At 37.8% G+C, this 21,471-nt stretch overlaps 1 protein-coding gene across 1 annotated transcript in view; it reads right to left on the bottom strand.

Moving 5' to 3' along the window:
* CCDC40 (coiled-coil domain 40 molecular ruler complex subunit) overlaps positions 1 to 21,471 on the bottom strand; it is a 32,130-nt gene that overhangs the window by 10,231 nt on the left and 428 nt on the right. The window contains exons 2-13 of the mRNA XM_081316401.1: positions 20,518 to 20,581; positions 16,617 to 16,922; positions 14,339 to 14,468; positions 12,840 to 13,024; positions 11,532 to 11,615; positions 11,227 to 11,446; positions 9,064 to 9,221; positions 7,066 to 7,188; positions 6,290 to 6,411; positions 4,448 to 4,691; positions 3,830 to 4,012; positions 344 to 589 (exon numbers count right to left, since the gene is read on the bottom strand). Of these exons, the coding sequence (XP_081172527.1) occupies positions 344 to 589; positions 3,830 to 4,012; positions 4,448 to 4,691; positions 6,290 to 6,411; positions 7,066 to 7,188; positions 9,064 to 9,221; positions 11,227 to 11,446; positions 11,532 to 11,615; positions 12,840 to 13,024; positions 14,339 to 14,468; positions 16,617 to 16,922; positions 20,518 to 20,581 (2,065 nt within the window). The remainder of the gene's footprint in view (positions 1 to 343; positions 590 to 3,829; positions 4,013 to 4,447; positions 4,692 to 6,289; positions 6,412 to 7,065; positions 7,189 to 9,063; positions 9,222 to 11,226; positions 11,447 to 11,531; positions 11,616 to 12,839; positions 13,025 to 14,338; positions 14,469 to 16,616; positions 16,923 to 20,517; positions 20,582 to 21,471) is intronic.

The following is a 21,471-nucleotide window of genomic DNA, read 5'->3' on the forward strand; positions in this document are numbered from 1 at the left end:
CATTTTCCAGTCCAAGTTATCAAGTTCCATCTGGATTCATTTAATTATTCCGGCTGTATACTGAATAACGGGAACTGCTCAAGTATTGGTTGCTTTAATAATGTTTTCATCTTGATTTGTTTAGCAGCTGTATAGAATAAATGCCAACATAAAGAAAGGCTAATCTGTGATGGTTAGAGTGCAGAACTGAATGGGGGATACATTTAAATATCCTTACTAATTAATGAATATACTAGATGTTTATGGGCTAGTGCTATCTTTAAGCTCAATAGAATTGGTATAAAAATGAGATAGCAAGCCATATATATTGCCCTGAGCAACCCAAGAAAAAAACAGAACATACCCCAAGTTGAGAAATCATCATTTCCAATTTCTTGTTGTACAAGTTGATGGTACCCTGTTTGCGTCCAATCAGGAGGTTACGTTTAGCAATCTCAGTCTCACTATGACTGATCTCGCTGTTTAACTCATCCAATTCCTTGTCCAGTTCTGAAAGATTCTTCTGAAGCATGTTCAGCTTATTATTTGTATTTGTTATGTCCAATGAGGTTTGAGCTGTTTCATTTTCAAGTTTGATAAGCTGTGTATCCTAGGGATTACAAGAAAAGAGAGATCAGAAAAAGACATCTCTGTAAGGATAGCTAAGCAAGTATTTCAGTACTGTTAACAAATATCCATTACCAATAGAAAGCCTGGCTGCAGCCACAGTATTACTCTAGACTGTACTTGAACAAAAAATTCCCAAATCATGGCAAGAACTCAAAAGGGCAGAGAAAGAAAAACATAATGCTAGAATAGGTAAAGGTAAAGGTTTCCCCCGCACATGCGGGCTAGTCGTTTCCGACTCTAGGGGCCGGTGCACATCTCCGTTTCAAAGCCGAAGAGCCAGCGCTTGTCCGAGGACGTCTCCGTGGTCATGTGGCCGGCATGACTAGACGCCAAAGGCGCACAGAACGCTGTTACCTTCCCACCGTAGTGGTCCCTATTTTTCTATTTGCATTTTTACGTGCTTTCGAACTGCTAGGTTGGCAGAAGCTGGGATGAGTAACAGGCGCTCACTCTGTTACGCAGCACTCGGGATTCGACCCTCCAAACTGCCAACCCTCTGATCAACAAGCTCAGCATCCTAACCCACTGAGCCACTGCGTCCCTAATGCTAGAATATTGAGATATAAACAATACCCACTTGCTCTTTCCAGTATGTAACTGCACGTGCATTGGTTTCACTTGAAGCATTTTAACAATTGTTATTTGAGAACCAATGATAAATAATAAATCACAATAATGTAATAATATTAATGTAAATAAATCTCCATCACTAATTTAGATTAGCCTGTAGCCAGAAACAGCCAGATGAACCTGGAGCCAATTTAGCTAGGCTCACGTTGTTGTGGATGCTATCTACTTCCTTAAACTCTATAGATTCAAAAGACTCTCAGATAATATTGCAAGATACTATTATGTAAATTGTGAGTCCAAATCAGAGCAAATTCGATCAATTTCACCTTCAAATAAGTTATGGTAGCCTTGGGGGAGATCTTTTCAACCTGTATTTCTACATCCAATGTCCTTGCCAATTTTCTTTTTCGGAGTTCGGTAAGAAGAATGGCAAAACTGGTATTCAAAAATTCCCCGAGTGTCAGAATCCATTTATATCACATTTCATAATTGTATAGGTAGAACAACGTGCTATTTCTGGGGATTCTGCCATCTCTCCGAGGGGGGGGGAGAGGATGGTTACTAAAGCGATTTTCAAACAACAGGGGATGTTTTAACTGGGGGAGGGAGGGGGACAGACAGGTCTGGATTGTATCTTCATTTACAACTGAAAAGGAAAGCAATAACCATAAAACCAAGGAGAGTTCCCTTTCCCATGGAAGGACCTGACACCTAGCAACTGATGAGAGCCTGACCAAATGGATGAGGGGAGGGGCTGAAATGGGAATGTTTTATATAGGATTGAAATGTAACTTTGTTAGATTCCGTCTTGTATTCCCACAATCGATTCCATCCTAGTAAACATTTTCCTTTTTGGACTAAACTTGCATCCAAGAGTTCTTATTTCCTAAGATGTGGATTGAGGTGGGTCCTGACCACCAGTTGGAAACTGATTGAATCCATAAAGTGCCAGAGAGAGAATCCATAAAGTGCCAGAGAGAGACCAAATTAATTCGTCTTCCTTTCCTGCAATTGTTGGTTATGAAGCAAGGTTCAGGTTATGAAGCAAGGACTGTCCTTGGAGAAGCACTCAAAAAATGACCCCATATGGAAATGATAAATCAACTGTCACAAACTGAAAACTAGATCAAGCGTGTAACTACCTTTATGGGTTGGACTAGATATTACCAAGGTCAAACCCATGATTGTTATGGTTGCCATGAAATATTTAGACAGTTCCCACTCAGAGTGTTTAAAATCCCCAAGGATCATAAGCATTAGGGACTCCAAGCACCAGCTCTGATACCAGCTTGAGGACATTTCTTTTATTATCTCCAATATTGATGCCAGAGGTGAAGTTTATGCTATTTCTAGAAGTTTTATCTACAGAAAATAGTATTCTGTCTATCAGAAAAATCAGGGTCTTGATATTTATGTCAGAACTGGTCAATCAAAAATCTTCATATTACTTGCAGAAATTGCAAACATTTGTTTCTATGTCAGTTGGGCCGAGATCACAAAAGTTTGGCTAGAGGATGGTTCCAGCCCCAGATCATAAGGTCTCTCAAACTCCATAGATCTTTTCTTTATCTATAAAATGTAATCCTCATTTATCAATCACTTGTTCAAAATTAAGATGGCACTGAAAAAGGAGACTTACAACCAGTCCTTTAAATTGTGGCCATCATGGTGTCCTTCCAGATACATGATCATGAATTGAGTGTCAAGCAACCAGTGAGTATGTACAATAGTTTCAATATCCTGCGGTAACGTGATTGCCATCTGCAACCTTCACAGCCAACAAAGTCAACAGGCAAGGACATTGCAAGCCATGGACATATGATGTCACACTTAATGATTCACTTAACAACTGCAGCTAGAACTAATGTTGTAAGTTGGCATGATCATGACATTTCATATAACAACTGCACTGCTTAGTGATGGAATGGCCAGTCCCAATCAGTGTCAGTAAGTGAGAACTACCTACAATTCTTTGTTAGTGAGAGCTATTCTCATGGAGCCCCTGTTCTAGCATCTTCATCAGCAAGAAGACAATAATTTAAAGGGGCAAATAATTCAAATTTTGGTAATATTTTCCTTGCATTAATCACTTTCAAAGCAATCCAGATTTAGTAAAACAGTCAACTAACAGGAGAATTCCTGCTAAATATATCATTACTCATAGGTAAATACAAATGCAAATACTTTTTCATTGTATAATAAATAAAACTACTGTAAGTTTGTGCACAATAGGAAAAAATATTATCATAATCTAGCACCATTGTAATCATTGCAACTTCCACTAAAGATATTTCTACTTTGTACTTTTTGGGGTGAAAAAAGATGGTGTCCTGAGGCTCATCAAACATTATTTTCTTGTTTCAGCTGAAGCTTTCTGTTCTTGAAATTGAAATCCATCAGAGATTAAATGTAAAGCTAGAAGGAACCAAATATTTTTTAAAAATCAATTTAACAGGGCTTCCAGTAGCAAAACAGGAAGTCTTGTTTTAAGAATGTATCTTTATCTTTATTTGGTGGTAGGTGGAACCATACTTCAGTCTGAAAATATTATGAATTATGAACATAAAAAGAGAGAGAGAAAAAAATACTTCACATACTTAAATACAAACCTAGTTCCCTTCAGCCCCAAATATGGAGGTGCTCTACGTACCAAAGTCAACATTGTATTCTGAAGTTTAGCTCTTATCTGTAAAAAGTATTTTGCTGCTTTATTTGATATCATCTGATCTTGCAACTTGGACATGATCTCATTTTCCTTTTCCTGTTTGGTTAGTGTTCCTTTTTCGATTTCTCTACGAAGAACTGCCAATTCATTCATGCGAGCTGCTCGATCCTGGAATGGGAAATAGGGAACTTTTAGAAAGCAGATGACTTTAAACAGAGTAGAAGGCAGAATTCTGAATTACGATGAGCCATATTTGATGGCAAGAAATCACACTTAATTATTACCACAATTTATATAATTGCCTCTCCTATTGTAGCCTGTAGCAGGGGAGACAATTATATAAAGCGACCAGAAACATGCTATACCAATGTTCAGGACCAGAATCTCAGCTTTATCTCTTTCTTTCTCTATTGTTAGATTTTTTTTACGAAAATACGTTGAAACTATTAGGAAGCTTATATTAATATTTAAAATGGCAGGAAACTGGGGCCTAATTTTCAGCAATGATGTTTTGAAAAATCTTTGGGAGAACCATTTAAGTCATGTTTGCCCAATCAAACACTACAAGTAAACAAATAGCAGACTTTAGTCTGGAAATCTTACCGCAGTTGCCCTATTGAGGGCCTGCTCTGTTTCCTGAAGGGTACGGGTGTAAGCGCCAAATTCCACTTTCATGGCATCTTGTTTAGACAAGTTCTGTGCTATCAGCTTTCTGCTTGTGTTGGCATCGTTCTCTGAACGGTTCAGGATAGAAGCCAACAATTCATTCCTCTCTTCCTCCTTGATGATAGACTTCTTGTAGACCTCAATTTCAGCCTCCAAAGATTTGAGTTTATGTCTGGAATCTCTAGGGGCAAAAAAGGAATAATTTGGAGCAAAATAATGACTATAAATGTCTCTGCTTTCAAAAAAATTATTTTGGAAATGATTAGAAGACCGCAGTGGCCTTTTCAACAACTTCCTAGGCCACTGCTTCTTTGAAATCAGACACACAAAGGCATCATTCCTTCTTTGACTTGTATTATAAACAGTAATATAATAAAATGCAAACTAAAATCTATACCTTGAACTCACATGAGGTTTTTTGGTAGAACCCAGTTTGGTCTACAACTCAGGTGTTCCCTGATGCTCTCCATTCCAAATATCAATCAGCCCAACCTGCATCGCTTCTAAGACCAGATAGTCAGTTAAGTGCTGTCATATACTAAAACTCTAATAGTACAAGCATCTAATAGTTATATGCATTTCTAGATTCCAGTAATTCTTGTAATTACATAGAACACATTCTGTTACTGTATAAGCAGGAAATAAAAACTAGAGTATAGTATCCCTATATGGCAACTGTTCAGGTTCTGCCTCAAGATTTCCAGTGGGAGAGAATCCTTTCAACTGAAAACTACTCTTTAAATTTATAATAAACAATTTAAGCCCTTTGTATCTATCCCAGCTCCTGGAATAATTTTTTAAAGACTGGCCTTCCTTTATCAAATATTTGAATCATACCTCTGCAACCTCATCAGCTTTGCTTTGTTCAGTTTAAGCCTAACCATTGTGACTTGTTTGCCACAATTTTGGTGAGTGTATTGGTCCCCTTCTGACTTTTTTTTAAATAGAACATCCAGAACTAGATTAAATATTCCAAATAAGTCTGATTGGAGTTGAATAACAAAGAACTATTAATTATCAGAACTTGGAAAAGGATAAGGAAGCTTGGAAAGAAATTATCATCTTCATTATTATCATCATCATCATTACAAAACATTTCTGCAGCAACATTTCACTTACAAGTTAAGATCTATGTACTATTACAAAAGACAAGGCAAAAGTGGGTCAAAAGCCCTTATAAATGAAGTAAAGTAATAAAAAATATTTTTATTCAACTTTCTACAAATAATGTCTAAATTTAACTTTGTATGTATAAATACAACTATTGTGCACATGAATTTGTGTGTGTGTGTATGTATAACTATGGATGTATAACCTTGTCCTGAAATTAGCCTCATACCAAATTGAAGGATAAATGTCAAGCCTAACCCTAATATTACATTCTCACTACTGTATTGGCAGTAAAAATCAGATAAGATAATCTTTATTGTCATTTTTTTACTGTGGACACAACGGCACACATCAAAAATGAAATTTAGTTGCCCGCTCTCAAAGTGAAACACATGCATGACACACACCTAAAACATACTATATACAACATATGTATAGACCCACACCCCTACAGAAACATAACAATAAAATATTAAATACTGTCCATCTTGAATATATAACAGAATTTTCTTCCTTAAAAGTTATCCTGGCAAACAATCCCAATGTAAAATAAACTAAGACTACTATTAACTTTGTCCTAAAGCCAAGACTATTTTAGGTGCTTACATTTTCTTCTGTCTTTCTGGAAGGTAACTAACACACCAAGAAACTGCTTATCAACCTAATTACCTTAGTGCTTCTTGCATAGCAGCATATGCCTCATCACGGCGCTTCATCCCAGTCAAACTGACAGTCCATTGGTGCAATAGTTGTTTTTTCTCTAAATTGATAGCTTGGATCTCTATACTTGCCTGCAAAAACAATGTAATGAAACACTATAGAAAAAATATAAATTCTCTTTCTGCTGACTTCTGCCTCTTTTCTTTTAATATAGCTCAGTGCCAGAGTTGTAAATTATTATTATTATTTGTATTTTCATATTTTAGATAATATGAAATTAAACCTAATCAGCAACAAATGTAAATTTATATCTAAAAATTGAAGGAATTAAAACATGGCTGTTATATCCTGCACAGTGCTGGCTGCTGCTACAAGTAGGCGGCTGATGGCAATCGTATGATGAGAAGGATTTAGCATGTCTTCCCTCTTTCTCTATTAATCAATCCATAGACTCCCAAACAGTCATCCAGCAGGCCTCCTTGTACGCATAGCAAGATATAGTTTGTCCCAGAGGATTATAAACTACTGTGACAGTACATGTACGCATTCCTTAAACTTTTAATTGAAAGACAGATTATGAAGGCGGTATACATTTAAAATATACTAAAAGTGGTTTGACAAATAAGTATCACTTAAAGTCTCATATGGACAGCTGCTATCTCTACCATCTCTATCAGTCTCTATCTCAGTGAGGGATTAACAAGGTAACCCTATTAAATATTACTATAATCTGTAATTCATTAAAAAAAATCCAGCTGTAGGAAAAAAACGAGATAACGTCTTACTTCTCCCACTTCTTGCCGTGTGATCCTGGTATCTTCTGCCTGAGCCATGTACTGTGCATCATAAAGAGCAATCTGTTCCTCTAGTTCATTAACTCTTCTTGTTAAGCGGTCGACATGAAGGTCCTAGGAAATTCAGATAATCTCATGATAATAGCATGGGCTCTCTTCCTATGCACTTAGTCTAGGACTCAGGGTAGACAACCTCGGCACTTTTATGACTCATGGACTTCAACTCAAATCCATGAGTCATAAAAGAGCCGAGGTTGCCTACCCCTCTAGGTAACAAGCAAGATAAGAGAAACAGCGGCATGCATGCTCTCTGTATGCACTGCACTACAGGTAGTCTATGACTTATGACTCTTCACTTAACAATAGATCAAAATTATGATTGGCCTCAGAAAAAGTAACTTATGAACTGTCCTCAAAGTTACAACCATTGTCCCAGGCCCGCAATCACATGATCACAATTTGGGCACTTTGGCAACCTGCTTGCATTTGCGATGAAGATTCTTGCAGTCACGTGATTATGATTTCCAACCTTCCCAGCCAGTTTCCAACAAGCAAAGTCAATTAGGGAAGACAGATTCCCTTAATGACCACATAATTTCCTTAACAATGGAAGTAAAAATAGTTGTAAAATTGGGTCTGGTCACATAATGACTCACTTAATGACCAAAATTCTGGTCCATTTATGGTCATAAGATGAGGACTACCTGTATATTCAGTGTGTTTGAATTACTGTTACAGTCTCTGGGGACTTTTTCAGTCTTCCTTATAGTTCTTTTGCTCAATATCATTTTAATGAAGTAAGTTTTACAGACAAAAGGCTTTTTCAGTCATACCCAGTTATTAGTTGTTTGTGAAGTGTGGTCCCAACACAGCGGCCAGGTGACGATGGGAGGCTCACTTAGAGAGACAACTTTAAATCATTAGCAAAGGCCATGTCAGAATAAGTAATAAAGTCATAGGAGTTTCTAATAATGTGTATCACACTTTACATCAAGTTTGGCACTAGAAGAGTTTGTAATTCCATGTGGACTACTAAAAGATGGAGAAAAAAAGATTAGGTTCAAAAGTGAACTAAACAGAGTACTCTCTGCAGTCATACTCTCCCAGCATTAGCTCTTTTGTAAAATAGGACTTTTTCCCCGTTTGATACAATTGTTTTAAAAATAGGTGAAGTCAGGTCAATCAATTAAAAGCAGTATGTTGATAATTAACATTATAATTAACATACATACAGATCTGCTAATACATGAAATGTAGTCGAGCCTTTATTACCATGGATTTTATCACTTTAAGGGACAGTTGCATTAGAGAGTAAGAAATCAATTTTATGATTCTGAATGCAACTTACATTTAATATGTCCCTCTATGTATAACTTGCTGTCCTTTTTTCAGGGGGTACACCTGCAACTTGAAAAATCTGAACTCCAATAATTCCTTTTGCACCATACATAGTACAGGTTAATTTTGACTGTGCAGTACTAGACATTTTTCCTGTTCTTGTATATTGTAAAATAAAATTAGTATAGATTATGATAACTCTCAGGAATCACACTATAAAGACTACAGTTAAAGTGCACTGAAGTGCAGCTAAGTCTTACATAATGGTACATGTGGGACAAATGCAGTCTGTCATGTAGAAACATAATTGTGTAAGTTCATAATGAAACTGATACAAATGACATCATTGCACAGTGTTGTTATTTGCACAATGACATTATCTGTACAAAATATTCTCATGGCTTGTAATAAATGCCAAAATGAAGATAGCACAAAATTTGAATGGGTCAATAAAGCTCACCAAAGAAATTAAGTCCTGAGGTTGATTTCTGTGGAACAGTAACAACAAAGCCATCTCTAAGAACAGAGAGCATGAAAACAAATCTCATGAGAAGTGGCTAACAGGAAATAAACCTGAGCAGGTTTAAGAGAGGAAAAGGGAAGGTGCACAGAAAGAAGAGAGAGTTCTAAAACTGGACTATTGCTAAATACCTGCTTTTGTTTTTCCACTTCTGCACGCATCCTCTCCACTTCAGCCTTTTTGACAGTTCTCTTCATTACAGCTATATCATCACGGACATCTTGGTCCATGTTCTGCATGTAGAAAAGGCGCAGGGACAGGTTTTCGATCTCCATTTGAACTGATGAAACTAAAGAAACAAATGAGAAATTATACACATATGCACACACACACACACACACACACACACACACACACACAACTTTGCCGCTTGTGTCAAGCCCATCTAATGATAAAAGAACTAAGGAAAGCAGCATTCCATGGAAACTTAATAACTTTTTTGTACAGGAGGAGGACATGACTCTTAGATTTCAACTTCAGAGTAAGAATTATACAAAATTATATATACAGTGTGTGTGAATGTATATATGTTAACATAACATAGAATGGAGCTGGAAGGGACCTTGAAGCTCTTCTAGTCCAGCCCCCTGCTCAAGCAGCAGGACCTATACCATCTCAGACAGGTGATTGTCCAGTCTCTTTTTAAAAACTTCCAGCGATGGAGCGCCCACGATTTCTGGGGGTAAGCTGTTCCACTGGTTGATTATCCTCACTGTCAGGAAGTCTCTCCTTAATTCCAGGTTGCTTCTCTCTTTGATCAGTTTCCAACCATTGTTTGTCATCCTTCCTCTGGTGCCCTGGTGAATAACTTGACCCCCTCTTCTTTGTGGCAGCCCCTCAGATACTGGAATACTGCTATCATGTCTCCCCTATTTCTTCTTTTCTTTAGATTGGCCCAACCCAAGTTCCGCAGCTGTTCTTCATATGTTTTTGTCTTCAGGCCACTGATCATCTTAGTTGCTCTTCTCTGAATTTTTTTCCAGACTCTCATATCTTTTTTATGATATGGTGACCAAAATTGGCTGCAGTATTCAAGGTGTGGTCTTACTAGGGCTTTATAAAGTGATACTAGTACTTTGTGTGATCTTGATTCTATGCCTCTGTTTATACAACCCAAGATTGTATTAGCTTTTTTGGTTGTGCTGCACACTGCTGGCTCATAGTTAAGTGATCGTCCACTAGGACTCCAAGGTCCCTCTCACAGTTACTGTTTTTGAGCCAGGTCTCGCCCAATCTGTTTCTGTTCCTTTGGTTTTTCCTGCCTAAGTGTAAAATTTTGCTTTTCTCCACATTGAAACTCATCTAGTTGTTCAACTTTGCTAAGATCTTTTTGGATCCTGAGTTTTTCTTCTGGGGTGTTGGCTATTCCTGCCAGTTTGGTGTCATCTGCGAATTTGATGAGTTCCCCTTCAATTCCCTCATCTAAGTCGTTTATGAAGATATTGAAGAGTACTGGGTCTAAGATGGAACCTTGTAGTACCCCACTGCTTACTTCTCTCCATGTGGATGTGGTGCCATTGAGGACTACTCGTTGAGTATGGTTTGTCAGCCAGCTACAGATCCATCTGGTGGTGAAGTTGTCTATTTCACTTTTTTCTAGCTATGTGTAAAATGTATTTGTTATATATTATATAAAAGACTGAAATATAGATTCAAGCTGATATAATATATATGACAAAAACAACTATTATATAATCTCCAAACATATAATATCTTTGCCTCACAGATAAAGCAATTTTTTTTAAAATCCCATTTATATCCCGCCCTTCTCCGAAGACTCAGGGTGGCTTACAATCTAAGAAGCACAAATCAATGTGCTTAGCAATAGCCTTCATTCTATGTATATGCCTGCTTATTAGGGCTTTCAGGGCCCCCCAAGCGGCATTTTTACAAAGTCAGCTTATTGCCCCCAACAATCTGGGTCCTCATTTTACCTACCTCGGAAGGATGGAAGGCTGAGTCAACCTTGAGCCTGGTGGGACTCGAACCTGCACTAATTGCAGGCAGCTGGTGTTACTTAAGGAGGCATTAGCCCACTGCTCCACCAAGGCTCTTTTGCTCTTGCAAGATATGTACAGTTAACTTTTAATTGTAAGTACACTGTTATGTTATACCAAATAAATACCATTGTATTCTGGTTTGCTTGGAGACAAACACCACTGACTAGGAATTCTATATATTCACAGCATGCTTCCATTTCACAACACATCATTCACCAATCCCTAAATTACTGAACTAAAATTTATTAAGCAGTGGCTAATGTATAATAAGACAACTCTGCAACAGTGGATCACCTCTTTTCCGTTCGTCCTGAGTGCCCTTGAATGTCTTCTTATATGTGTCCCTAAGGTCATGCAACTCCTCCTCTAGCTGCCGCCGTGTCATGGCAATCTGAGAATGGCAACTGTGGTTCTTCTCCAGTTCCATCTGCAGCCGGGCCAACTGCTGCTGAAAGCTATACAGGAGCACACCAACTTCTTCCCTCTGCTTTTTCCCACTCTTTATGGCCACTGCCTGCAGTCATGAGAAAGAGGAAATGAGCCAGCAAAAATGCCAAGATACGAGCAGAAATAAGTTCCAAGCAAAAAAAACACCATACCAACTCTTGTATTTCATCAGCAAGCTTTCCTTTCTGTTTGTTGAGATAGGTCTTCAAAGCAGACTGGAATCTTTTCATTAAGGGCTAAAGAAACAAGGAATAATACATTAATACTATATTTCCCAAGCTAAAAAATAAAAATAAAAAATGACTCCAATGCAAATAACTGCTTTTTTTTTTAACAAAGATTTTCTTTTGGACACTTTTTTGGTTCCAATCTCATGCATGGCAATAGTTTCTTTGCATGATGAAATAAAAACTAGACTGAATAGCTTAGGATCACACTGAACAACCAGCCTTCCCCATCTTCAAATTTTCACTTATGAAAAATTGATAATTGGCACGTTACAATAAAGAATTGGCCAAGCTAAAAATACGTGTTGCAAAATGTTGCAACTGAAAGTTGTAGTCTTCACAGGTTCAGAGGCCATCATATTTTTGTAACAAATTGCAAAAATAAATGATAACTTCAGTAAAACAAAACAAGTTTGCATTCTAACACTATGATAGCTTCTCTACCAGTGATGACTACTCATTTAGTATGGGAAGATAGTAAGAATATGTTATGGCAGTAGAAGCTGTCAGCAAGCATCCCTGTAGGCTGTCTTGGTCTAGATCAGACATGTCAAACACAAGGCCCGGGGGCCGGATGCGGCCCGCAAAGTGGTTTCATGTGGCCCGCAAAGCCATCCTGGAAACAGTGAGGGAACGGCCCCCACTGCCTTGGCCCTGGCCCAGAGACCCTCCTTCTGCCAGAGACCCCTCAGATCTGTCCCACTCCTGCCCAGGCACCCTTGATGCGAATGATGTAGAGGTGGCCACGCCCACCCAGTAGGCCATACACACTCTGGCCACACCCACCCAGTAGGCCACGCCCACCCAGACCACACCCATCCGGCCCCCTGAGGGCAACCGTAATGCTGATGCAGCCCTCAATGAAATTGAGTTTGACACCCCTGGTCTAGATCAGTGTTTTTCAACCTTAGTAACTTCAACTTCAACTCCTAAAATTCCCCAGCCAACATCTTAAAGTTGCTTAGATACATCTTAAAGCTGATGAAGTTGAGAAACATCGGTCTATTTGGAGGAAATTATGTGGCGTGCCACCAAAGGCCACATCATACCTCACTCATAGTCAGTGGTGTCACACCTTTAATCCTTTAATTCCACCCTCACCCCCATGGGAGGATAGTATAACACTATATTAAATTTAACTTAAATAAATTAAATTTAACAAATACATTTTTAAGACATTTGCTGTCCATTTTGCAGCTATTAGCACCAGAGTCTAATTTAGAGTTTTCTTACGTGATTTGGATCTAACACAACAAGCTGGATTTCTCTCCCTGCCTCTCTGATGCCCAGTTCCTGCCCAGCGTAACATGCTGTAACTTCTCCATCAGGCTGTTGGGTGGGGCCACGCCTACTGACTTCAGTCATCTGCCGAACAGCAGAATCAAGATGGGAAGGGAAAACGGCTGATTGAGTGACCTCTGAATCTGGAGAAAAGAGGGATGATTCCAGAGGATGCAAGTTCTTTAATTTACAAATAAAAATTCTCCAAAAATGCTTTGCTTTGAATAACACTTATTTATCTAATAATTGTGATATTATAATGAACAGAAAGCATAATCAAAGAAGGCCATTAACACAGGGGAATTGAAAATAGATACAATTTATATGTCACTCTGACAAAAGTTCATTTTGCCATCCTTCATTTTTTAAATGCACTTTTTGGAAGAAAGAAATGGAAACTAATAATAATAATAATAATAATAATAATAATAATAATAATAATAATAATAATAACAACAACAACAACAACAACAATAATAATAATAAGTTGGAAGGGACCTTGGAGGTTGGAAGGGACCTTGTTGTAATCCAAGCTCCCATCTCATGATCCTAGACTGATTTGTTGGAACTTTTTGGAATTCAGGATGACAAAATAGGAATATTTTAGTTTGGGTGGAAGTACTGTTTGTTTGCTGGTTATTTGAACCTGATTTTGTATTAAATTGTAAGGCAGGCATTAACTAAATGTCAATTGTTTAATAGAATATATAATTTCATTGTAATATTAAGTCACATTTAGTGACACTGCTCTGCTTCAGTTGCTGTGTTTTCAAATGCTATAGAGAATGTTTCTATTTATTTTTATGATTATCATAATTCACTTCAAGCAAATAGAAATAAATTAAATTCAATAAATAAACAAAACCTACATATATCAAACAATGTATCTTTTTCTAATGATTCTTCTGAATTATACATGGCAAACTATGTTTCCCTTGTTCCATTTTTAATGCATTTTTCCACATTCCTACTTTTATTCCATTTCTGTTCATCTATTTACTGTATATTTTTATTACATTATACTGGTTATTGCTATTTTTCAAATTTGATGTATACTGCTTTATGTAGCTGAGTGTGAGTATAAATGCTGTACATGCAAACATAAAGTAATATCTGTGTGTATGCTATTCATATTCAGTTACAAAAACTCCTAGTTGAATTCCTGACCTCCTATATATTCAATATATAGGTAGATAAGAATATAATTGCTATTACCGGTAATCCCTTTCCGAATTATCAAGATTCTCAAAACACTTTCAGATACCAGACACTATATTTTAATAACAATAAAATAAAGCAGCCAATAATGGAGAATTTGATTTAGTGTTCTGATTAAGCAGGAATAAGCAGGAGTAAGGATTTTTGAACTGTGCCTCAATGGTAAAGATTCAATTGGATCTAAGAAACACATTAGTCCTATATAACACCATTCTAGCAAAGTAAGGGCTAACCTGACATTGCAGGAAGGTCCACGCGCACTGGAAATTCAGATTTTGCAGTGCTGATTCCAGAAGATGGCAAAGAGATTGTTACTTCACTCGAAAGAGCACTTTCCATACTTTTCTCTCCAGAAACATCAAGCTTTTCCAAAACAGAAAAAAACTTATCAGAAGACAACTTCAAAAGGAGTGTTCACGCTAAGAATGACTGATGCTATATAGTTTGTACTTGAATTTGTCATAGCAAATAAGAATGAAGATTGCTTATGGTTACATGAAGGCATGGGAGAGTGGTTTAAAAAATGTAATTAATATGGACAATAGGCGGCTTTTGGTGCACTTATTTTATTTTATTTGATACACTTGTATGCCATCTACTTTCAAATGCTTCTAGGCAGCTCACAAAAATATTTATTTATTTACAACTTCATAAACTGCTTCAGTTAATCCTTTTCTAAGTGATTTATAAAAGCAATAGCTTATCTCAACTACATTCATTGAACTGAAGAAAGCATTAGATTGCAGCCTTCTATTTTACAGATAATGATCTAGTCCTCAATTATCGAAACAAAACAAAACAAAATGTTTTTCTCCATTTAGACAAATATGGGTTGCAAATTAATACTAACATCATTGAACACATCAAGGCATTTAAGTGCCTTGGAACTGTTTTCCTGGCTATCGGTTTGCGGAAGGCCAAAATTTAATTCTTAAAAGGAAAGCCCAAAGGTGCTTTTTCAAGAGGCAACTGGATTTTCTTGTTTTTCTTTGAAGATGTTTCGCTTCTCATCCAAGAAGCTTCTTCAGATCTGACTGGATGGTAGGTAGGGAATGGAAGGATTTATATTCCTTGCAGACAGCTGGTCATTTGCATTGTTTTAGAGTCGTTGAGGCCACTTGGAGGTTAATCTGTGTCCTCAAGGTTACCTGAGTAATGCAAATGGGTATGGAGCTTTCTTGGAACTGTTGAAAGGATTGTGTTGTAGACTGGATATAGATGATGTTTTATCCTTCCCCCTGTTGAAAGGCTGTTCAGTTTTGACATACAGTAGATGGCCTCTTTGACCCCTCTTTCAAACCAGTGGCCCTCTTGGTCCAAAAGGTGGACTTTGCTGTCTCCACATTTTGGACCGAGAGGACCGCTGATTTGAAAGAGGGATCAAAGAGGCCATCTGTGTCAAAATTAAACAGCTTTCTTTCAACAGAGAGGGAAGGATACAACATCATCTATCTCCAGTCTACAACACAGTCTCAAGAATTCCAAGAAGGCTCCACACCGTTTGCACTATTCAGGTGACCCTGAGGTCACAGATAAACCTCTAAGTGGCCTCAATGACTCTCTAAAAGAATGCAAATGACCAGCAGTCTATAAGGAATATAAATCTTTCCATTCCCCACCATCCAGTCAGAGCTGAAGAAGCTTCTTGGATGAAAAGCAAAACGTCTTCAAAGAAAAACAAGAAAACTCAGTTGCCTCTTGAAAAAGCACCTTTGGGACTGAAAATCTCCACAGACTTAAAAAGAAAGCCAAACCAAACATAGCTGCCACCCTAAGGCTTTTCCACAATAAAGGAGGTAATCATTTATGGGATAGACTAAATGTGTTTGATGCCAAAATACTGTAATAACTCAGTTATTCATTGATTTCCAAATAGAACTACAACTAGAAGCAATCCAATAAGGATTTTTTTAAAGAATGTATTTCTGTTCCCACAATGATAAATCAAATATAGCAATTAATTATTATTCCATTAATTATTTTAAAATATTCTGAGCACCGAAGTTCTATAACACTCAAGATTTTACAAGTTTTCTGAAGGCCCTAAAAATGGAAGCTCTCACACAGAATACTTTACAATAATATAATAACCATCCAGTACGCATCTAAATCATTGTATTATAACTGAAGGCTCTGTGATTGGCCTAAGAGGCCTAAGGATTTTTTTGCTATACTCTGTATATGGCTCTAAAATCTCAGGCTGTGCACCTTTATCATCAACTCACTGAAATTGGCTACTGTGTCTGAATTATCAGTATGCATCTTGACAGAGTCTATATATTTGGGTCATCTAAATAGGTTTAAACATTATTTTTTCTTAATGTTTATTTGCGTCTTATTTGCTCCCTTGGTTAATCTGGGACCAAGATCCCTCTTTGTTGTTTCAGGCAGGTTTTCTGAGATACAATAAGGCTAAACTGTGAACCTAATGAAACCTTAGGCTTTCTAGTTACCTGCTCTAACATCAGTTACCTGGACAAGAGATGGTCCTATTTGCTCAGAAATGCTTACCAATGACATACTTGACACATCCGTCTGTCCTGAGAATTTCTCATCAGAGGCTGTTATAAGAGCATCCTTTGCCCTTCCTCTCATGGATACCACGGAAGCACTGCCTTCTGTGGGCAAGGCGAGAGAATCTTTTGTTGCTTCCTCTTTGGTTATCATGGCAGCACTTCCTTCTCCTTCCTCAGTGGCCTCCATGCCACTACTTGTCCCCGTTTCTATAGCCACTGTAGGAGAAACTCTTCCTGCTTCTTCTGTGGTTATCAAGGGAGTACTAGCTGCTCCTTCCTCTGTTGCATCTCTGTCTTCTGGCTACAATAAGTGAAACAAACTCAAAAAGTTAAGTTTTGTATTTTGTTCCAATGACTTCTAGCACAATCTTTATTGAACATGGGAAAACTCAACACAATGAAAAATGAATCAACAATATATTGGCATCTTAGACTTGAGCAGTCTGGAATGGACAATGATTGGACATTTTCAATCAGAAGATTGTTCTGTCTGATACTCAGGACATGAAAAACCAAAAAAGAGCAGTGCTGTTTTCATAGTCAGGAAGGATTAGATAGTAACAGGATACAATGCAATCAATGATCCACCGAATAGTATCAATTAAGAGTTCACAGATAACCCTTTAATATGTCAGTTATCCAAGTGTGTACTCCAACCAATGATGCAGAAAAAAAGAAAGTTGTAAATGTTATAATCAAATTCAGTGGAGGCTTTTATGTTTTTTTTTTAACTGTAGGCAGTAACATTATTTACACTAGGTATTTACAGCAGGTATATACAACACCATCGTGATGCTCACCTACTGTATTATTGGGTTTCCTCCTAAGTCGTCCTTCCAGAGACTAACCCTCTCTTTTCTTCTGCTTATTCCCGTTCTCCCTCTGTCTTCCTTCTCCCCCCCTTTTTCTGAACTAGTACTAAAAGAGGAAGGTAGATCACCATTCAGATCATTATCAAATAAAAAAAATTACATGAATAGAATATTTACAGAAATATGGCAAGCAACAGAAGAATCCATATCTGGAGAACAGAGTGGTCAACAGATTGGAAGAGGTCGGTCTACGTACCATATTGATATCAAAGAAAGGATACTTAGCACTACCTGGAGTCTTTTCAGCTTGTTCAGGGTAGGGCACAGCTCTAAAACAGCATGGGCTATACTGGTCAATGATGAGTGGAGGACTCAGGATGGGGGTGGTGCAACTATTCTGGCCCTCCTGAACTTCACAGCAGTGTTCAGTATCATTGACCATGGTATCCTTCTGGACCGACTTCAGGGATTTGGAGTAGGAAGCAATGTGGTACTGTATACTCCTACCTGTGGTATCCTACCTGTGCAGCCAGTTCCTGTTAGTGTTGATGGAGAAGGAGAGGTTGAGTCTTAGGTCCCTGCAATGTAAAGTGCCTCAAGGCTCAACCCTTTTGCCTCTCATTTTTTAACATCTACATAAAGCCCTGGGCTTCCACTCCTAGCTGTACAGATGATGCTGTAGCACTGCTAGCTGAGTGCCTGGAACCTATAAGGGTCTGGTTGGGGAAAAACTGGCTTCAACTCAACCCTGGAGTTTGGCTTTGGGTTTTTGGCCTTCCAGGTCCAGATGATATAGAATAGAAACTATATTTATTTTATTTTATTTATTTTAATTCCATTTATATCCCGCCCTTCTCCGAAGACTCAGGGCGGCTTACATTTATTTATTTATTTATTTTATTATATTTATATACCGCCCTTTCCCGAAGGACTCAGGGCGGTTTACAGGGTGGTTAAAACAAAAAATACAAAGTTAAAAACAGATTAAAAAAATTATATCCATCCCTGAACAAATAAAACCCCAGTTAAAATTAAAATTAAAATTCTCAGCCTGGGCCAGAGAGCTCGAAGAGCCAGGTCTTCAGGTCCCGGTGGAACGAACGGAGGTCGGGGGCGGTCCTAAGCTCCACTGGCTGAGGTTTTCGCGGGTGTTTGTATGTAGATCTTTGGTCATTCGGGTTTTTCCCCACGTAGAATTGAAGGTATAAGAGCAACGTTTTGACGAAATCTCATCTGTCATCCTCAGGCTGGTGGCTTCAGCTTCGTTCTTCTGGGAGAAGTGTGTGGTAGTGGCTGTTTGTTCCTCTTTTTTTAAACTGCCAGAGGGGGTGTGTTCTGTGGGTGGACGTGTGCTCTGATTGGGTGGGGGGTTAGCTGTGTTCTGATTGGGTGGGAGTGTGTTTTGAATGGGGGCTGTGTTCTGATTTGTGAGTCAGCAAACTTCATCCCTGTTCCAACACTTTAAAGCCACGGGACATGAAATTGATTTTAAAAAAACCAAAACTATCGCCAAAATTGAACATTTTAACAACAGAATAATCAGAGAAGCCATTGAGATAGAAAAACACCCCCACAGCATGAACAAACGAGATGATACCTCTCGCCTACCAGCCATTTGGAAACCCGCCTTGATTGACAGACGAGTCCCAACCACCAAGAATGATACCAGACCCAAACTCATGATAACATCACATGACATCACCACCACACAACCATTCAAAAAGCAAATCCGAACCCACAATGATAACGACACACAACCACAAAACAGAAACCTAACTACAGCTGCAACATCAGCCACTTTAAACCCCTCCAAACCACACAATAAGCAAACTGACACCCACTATAAAAACATGGCACCACCACAAACACGGAGCCAAACAAAAGCAGCACAACTCACCAGTTCAGGTCTAAGGCTGGCAGCTGAGACCAGCCCATCCACTCAAAACACATCTCCACCCAATCAGAACACAGCCCCCATTCAAAACACACTCCCACCCAATCAGAACACAGCTAACCCCCCACCCAATCAGAGCACACGTCCACCCACAGAACACACCCCCTCTGGCAGTTTAAAAACGAGGAACAAACAGCCACTACCACACACTTCTCCCAGAAGAACAAAGCTGAAGCCACCAGCCTGAGGATGACGGATGAGATTTCGTCGAAACGTTGCTCTTATACCTTCAATTCTACGTGGGAAAAAACCCGAATGACCAAAGATCTACATACAAACACCCGCGAAAACCTCAGAATATATATATATATATATATATATATATATATATATATATATATATATATATATATATACATATACATATACATATATATATATATACATATACATACATACATATACATATCACATACACACACACACATATACATATATGCTTTTGAATTAAATTCTAAACTTCTTTGGCTCATTCATATTCACCTAAATCAGCACAGAATCAGCCCTGATGTTGTCATAGATTCAAATCTTCTTTTACTTATGGTGGCAAGCTGGGAATTAGTTTGTTGTGAAGATGGGCAGAACACCAGTAAACAGTTTTCTGTATAACAGTGCAGCACAGAAGCACTCTATAAGAATGTTCCACTTGTAGATTGATGATGGAGGATTAAAAAAATAGATTGCCTCATTTGAAGTCCTGCTGACTCACAAAAGCCAAACTAATTGAGTCTCTTTTCAACCCAGATTTTTTAAAAAATCTTCCTACTTACCCCAAACTACTTTAGGACCTTTGGAATGTCAAAGTTTATTAACCACAAGCATTACCCCTGTCTTATGTTATGAGAAGGGCATCCTTAAATTCTGTGAGGAAACTTCAATGAGACATAAAGTCCTCAGTTAGTCCTCCTAGACGAGGGAGCACAAGAACATCTCTTCTACCAAAAACAAAGTGAGGGTGATTCTTAGAAAGTTTGTGGTAAATATCTCACCTTGCTTTCCTCAGCTGACTATAACCATATATTTTGCTTTCTTGTTCTCCAATTTAAACATGTACTGCATGTATTGAAAACTTCTGATTTAATCTGTATTTGATTTTCATTTTCTCAAAATTTTCACACTGCTAACATTACCTCTTTATCTTTTGCATCTTCTTTCTTTTCTTCTTCTGGAATTTGTCCACTTTCTGATTCAGCACTTCATTTAAATGTAAAGAAAATAAATTATTTAATGCTAACTCAAGCAGACTTTTAAATCACTCACATAGGAAAGGGGGATCATACCAATATATCAAACATAAAATTATTATAAGCATCATTTCCAACTAAGAGGTGCAAAGAACTGACTGATATGACAAATCAAACAAAAGTGAAAGTTGATTGATTAGAACAATCTGAAAGAATAATGGTACTAGATCCAAAGAGGCAGGTGAGAAAAGGCATATGGAAAATGGGAATAGTAATAAACATATGGGATAAGACAATAAAACTCCCAAAGATTTGAGAAAAGAGATGTATGAACATGTTTAGGTTATAAGGAACAGGATAAAAATTTTCTTTAGATAATAGAAGAGCCACAAATTAAAATAGGGTTAAAATTTGGGAAGAAAACAGGTGTTAAAACTCCAAAGAAATATGGTACCAGGATAAATTATTAAAATAAACAGATTAAAATGAAAAAGAGGGCACCTACATTTCTGTAGAAGGCCAACATGCTCATAAACCTTTCTTAATCAAGACATATTTGAAGTGAGATGAAGAACAATTTGTCAAGCTGGATTTTTTTTTCATCTTGAATGGGAGCATGAAAGTTGACACCTATGTACAGCAATCTTATGCATTATTTATATAAAACTCATTTTCTTTGCTCCTTTCCAAAGGAAGGAACCAGTCTGGTCCAGCGGCTTGGTGAGTTTTTAGAGCCATCTTAGCCTGAAAGCCAATTGGGTGATTTTGGGTCAGTCACTCTCTCAGCCCAACCCACCTCACAGGGTTGTTGTTGTAGGGAAAATAGGAGGAAGGTGCATTGGATATGAGCACTGTCTTGAGTTGTTTTTAAAAATATTAAAAATGGGATGCAAATAAATA

The sequence above is a fragment of the Vipera berus genome (assembly GCF_964194415.1).
Source record: "Vipera berus genome assembly, chromosome: 2".
NCBI lineage: Eukaryota > Metazoa > Chordata > Lepidosauria > Squamata > Viperidae > Vipera > Vipera berus.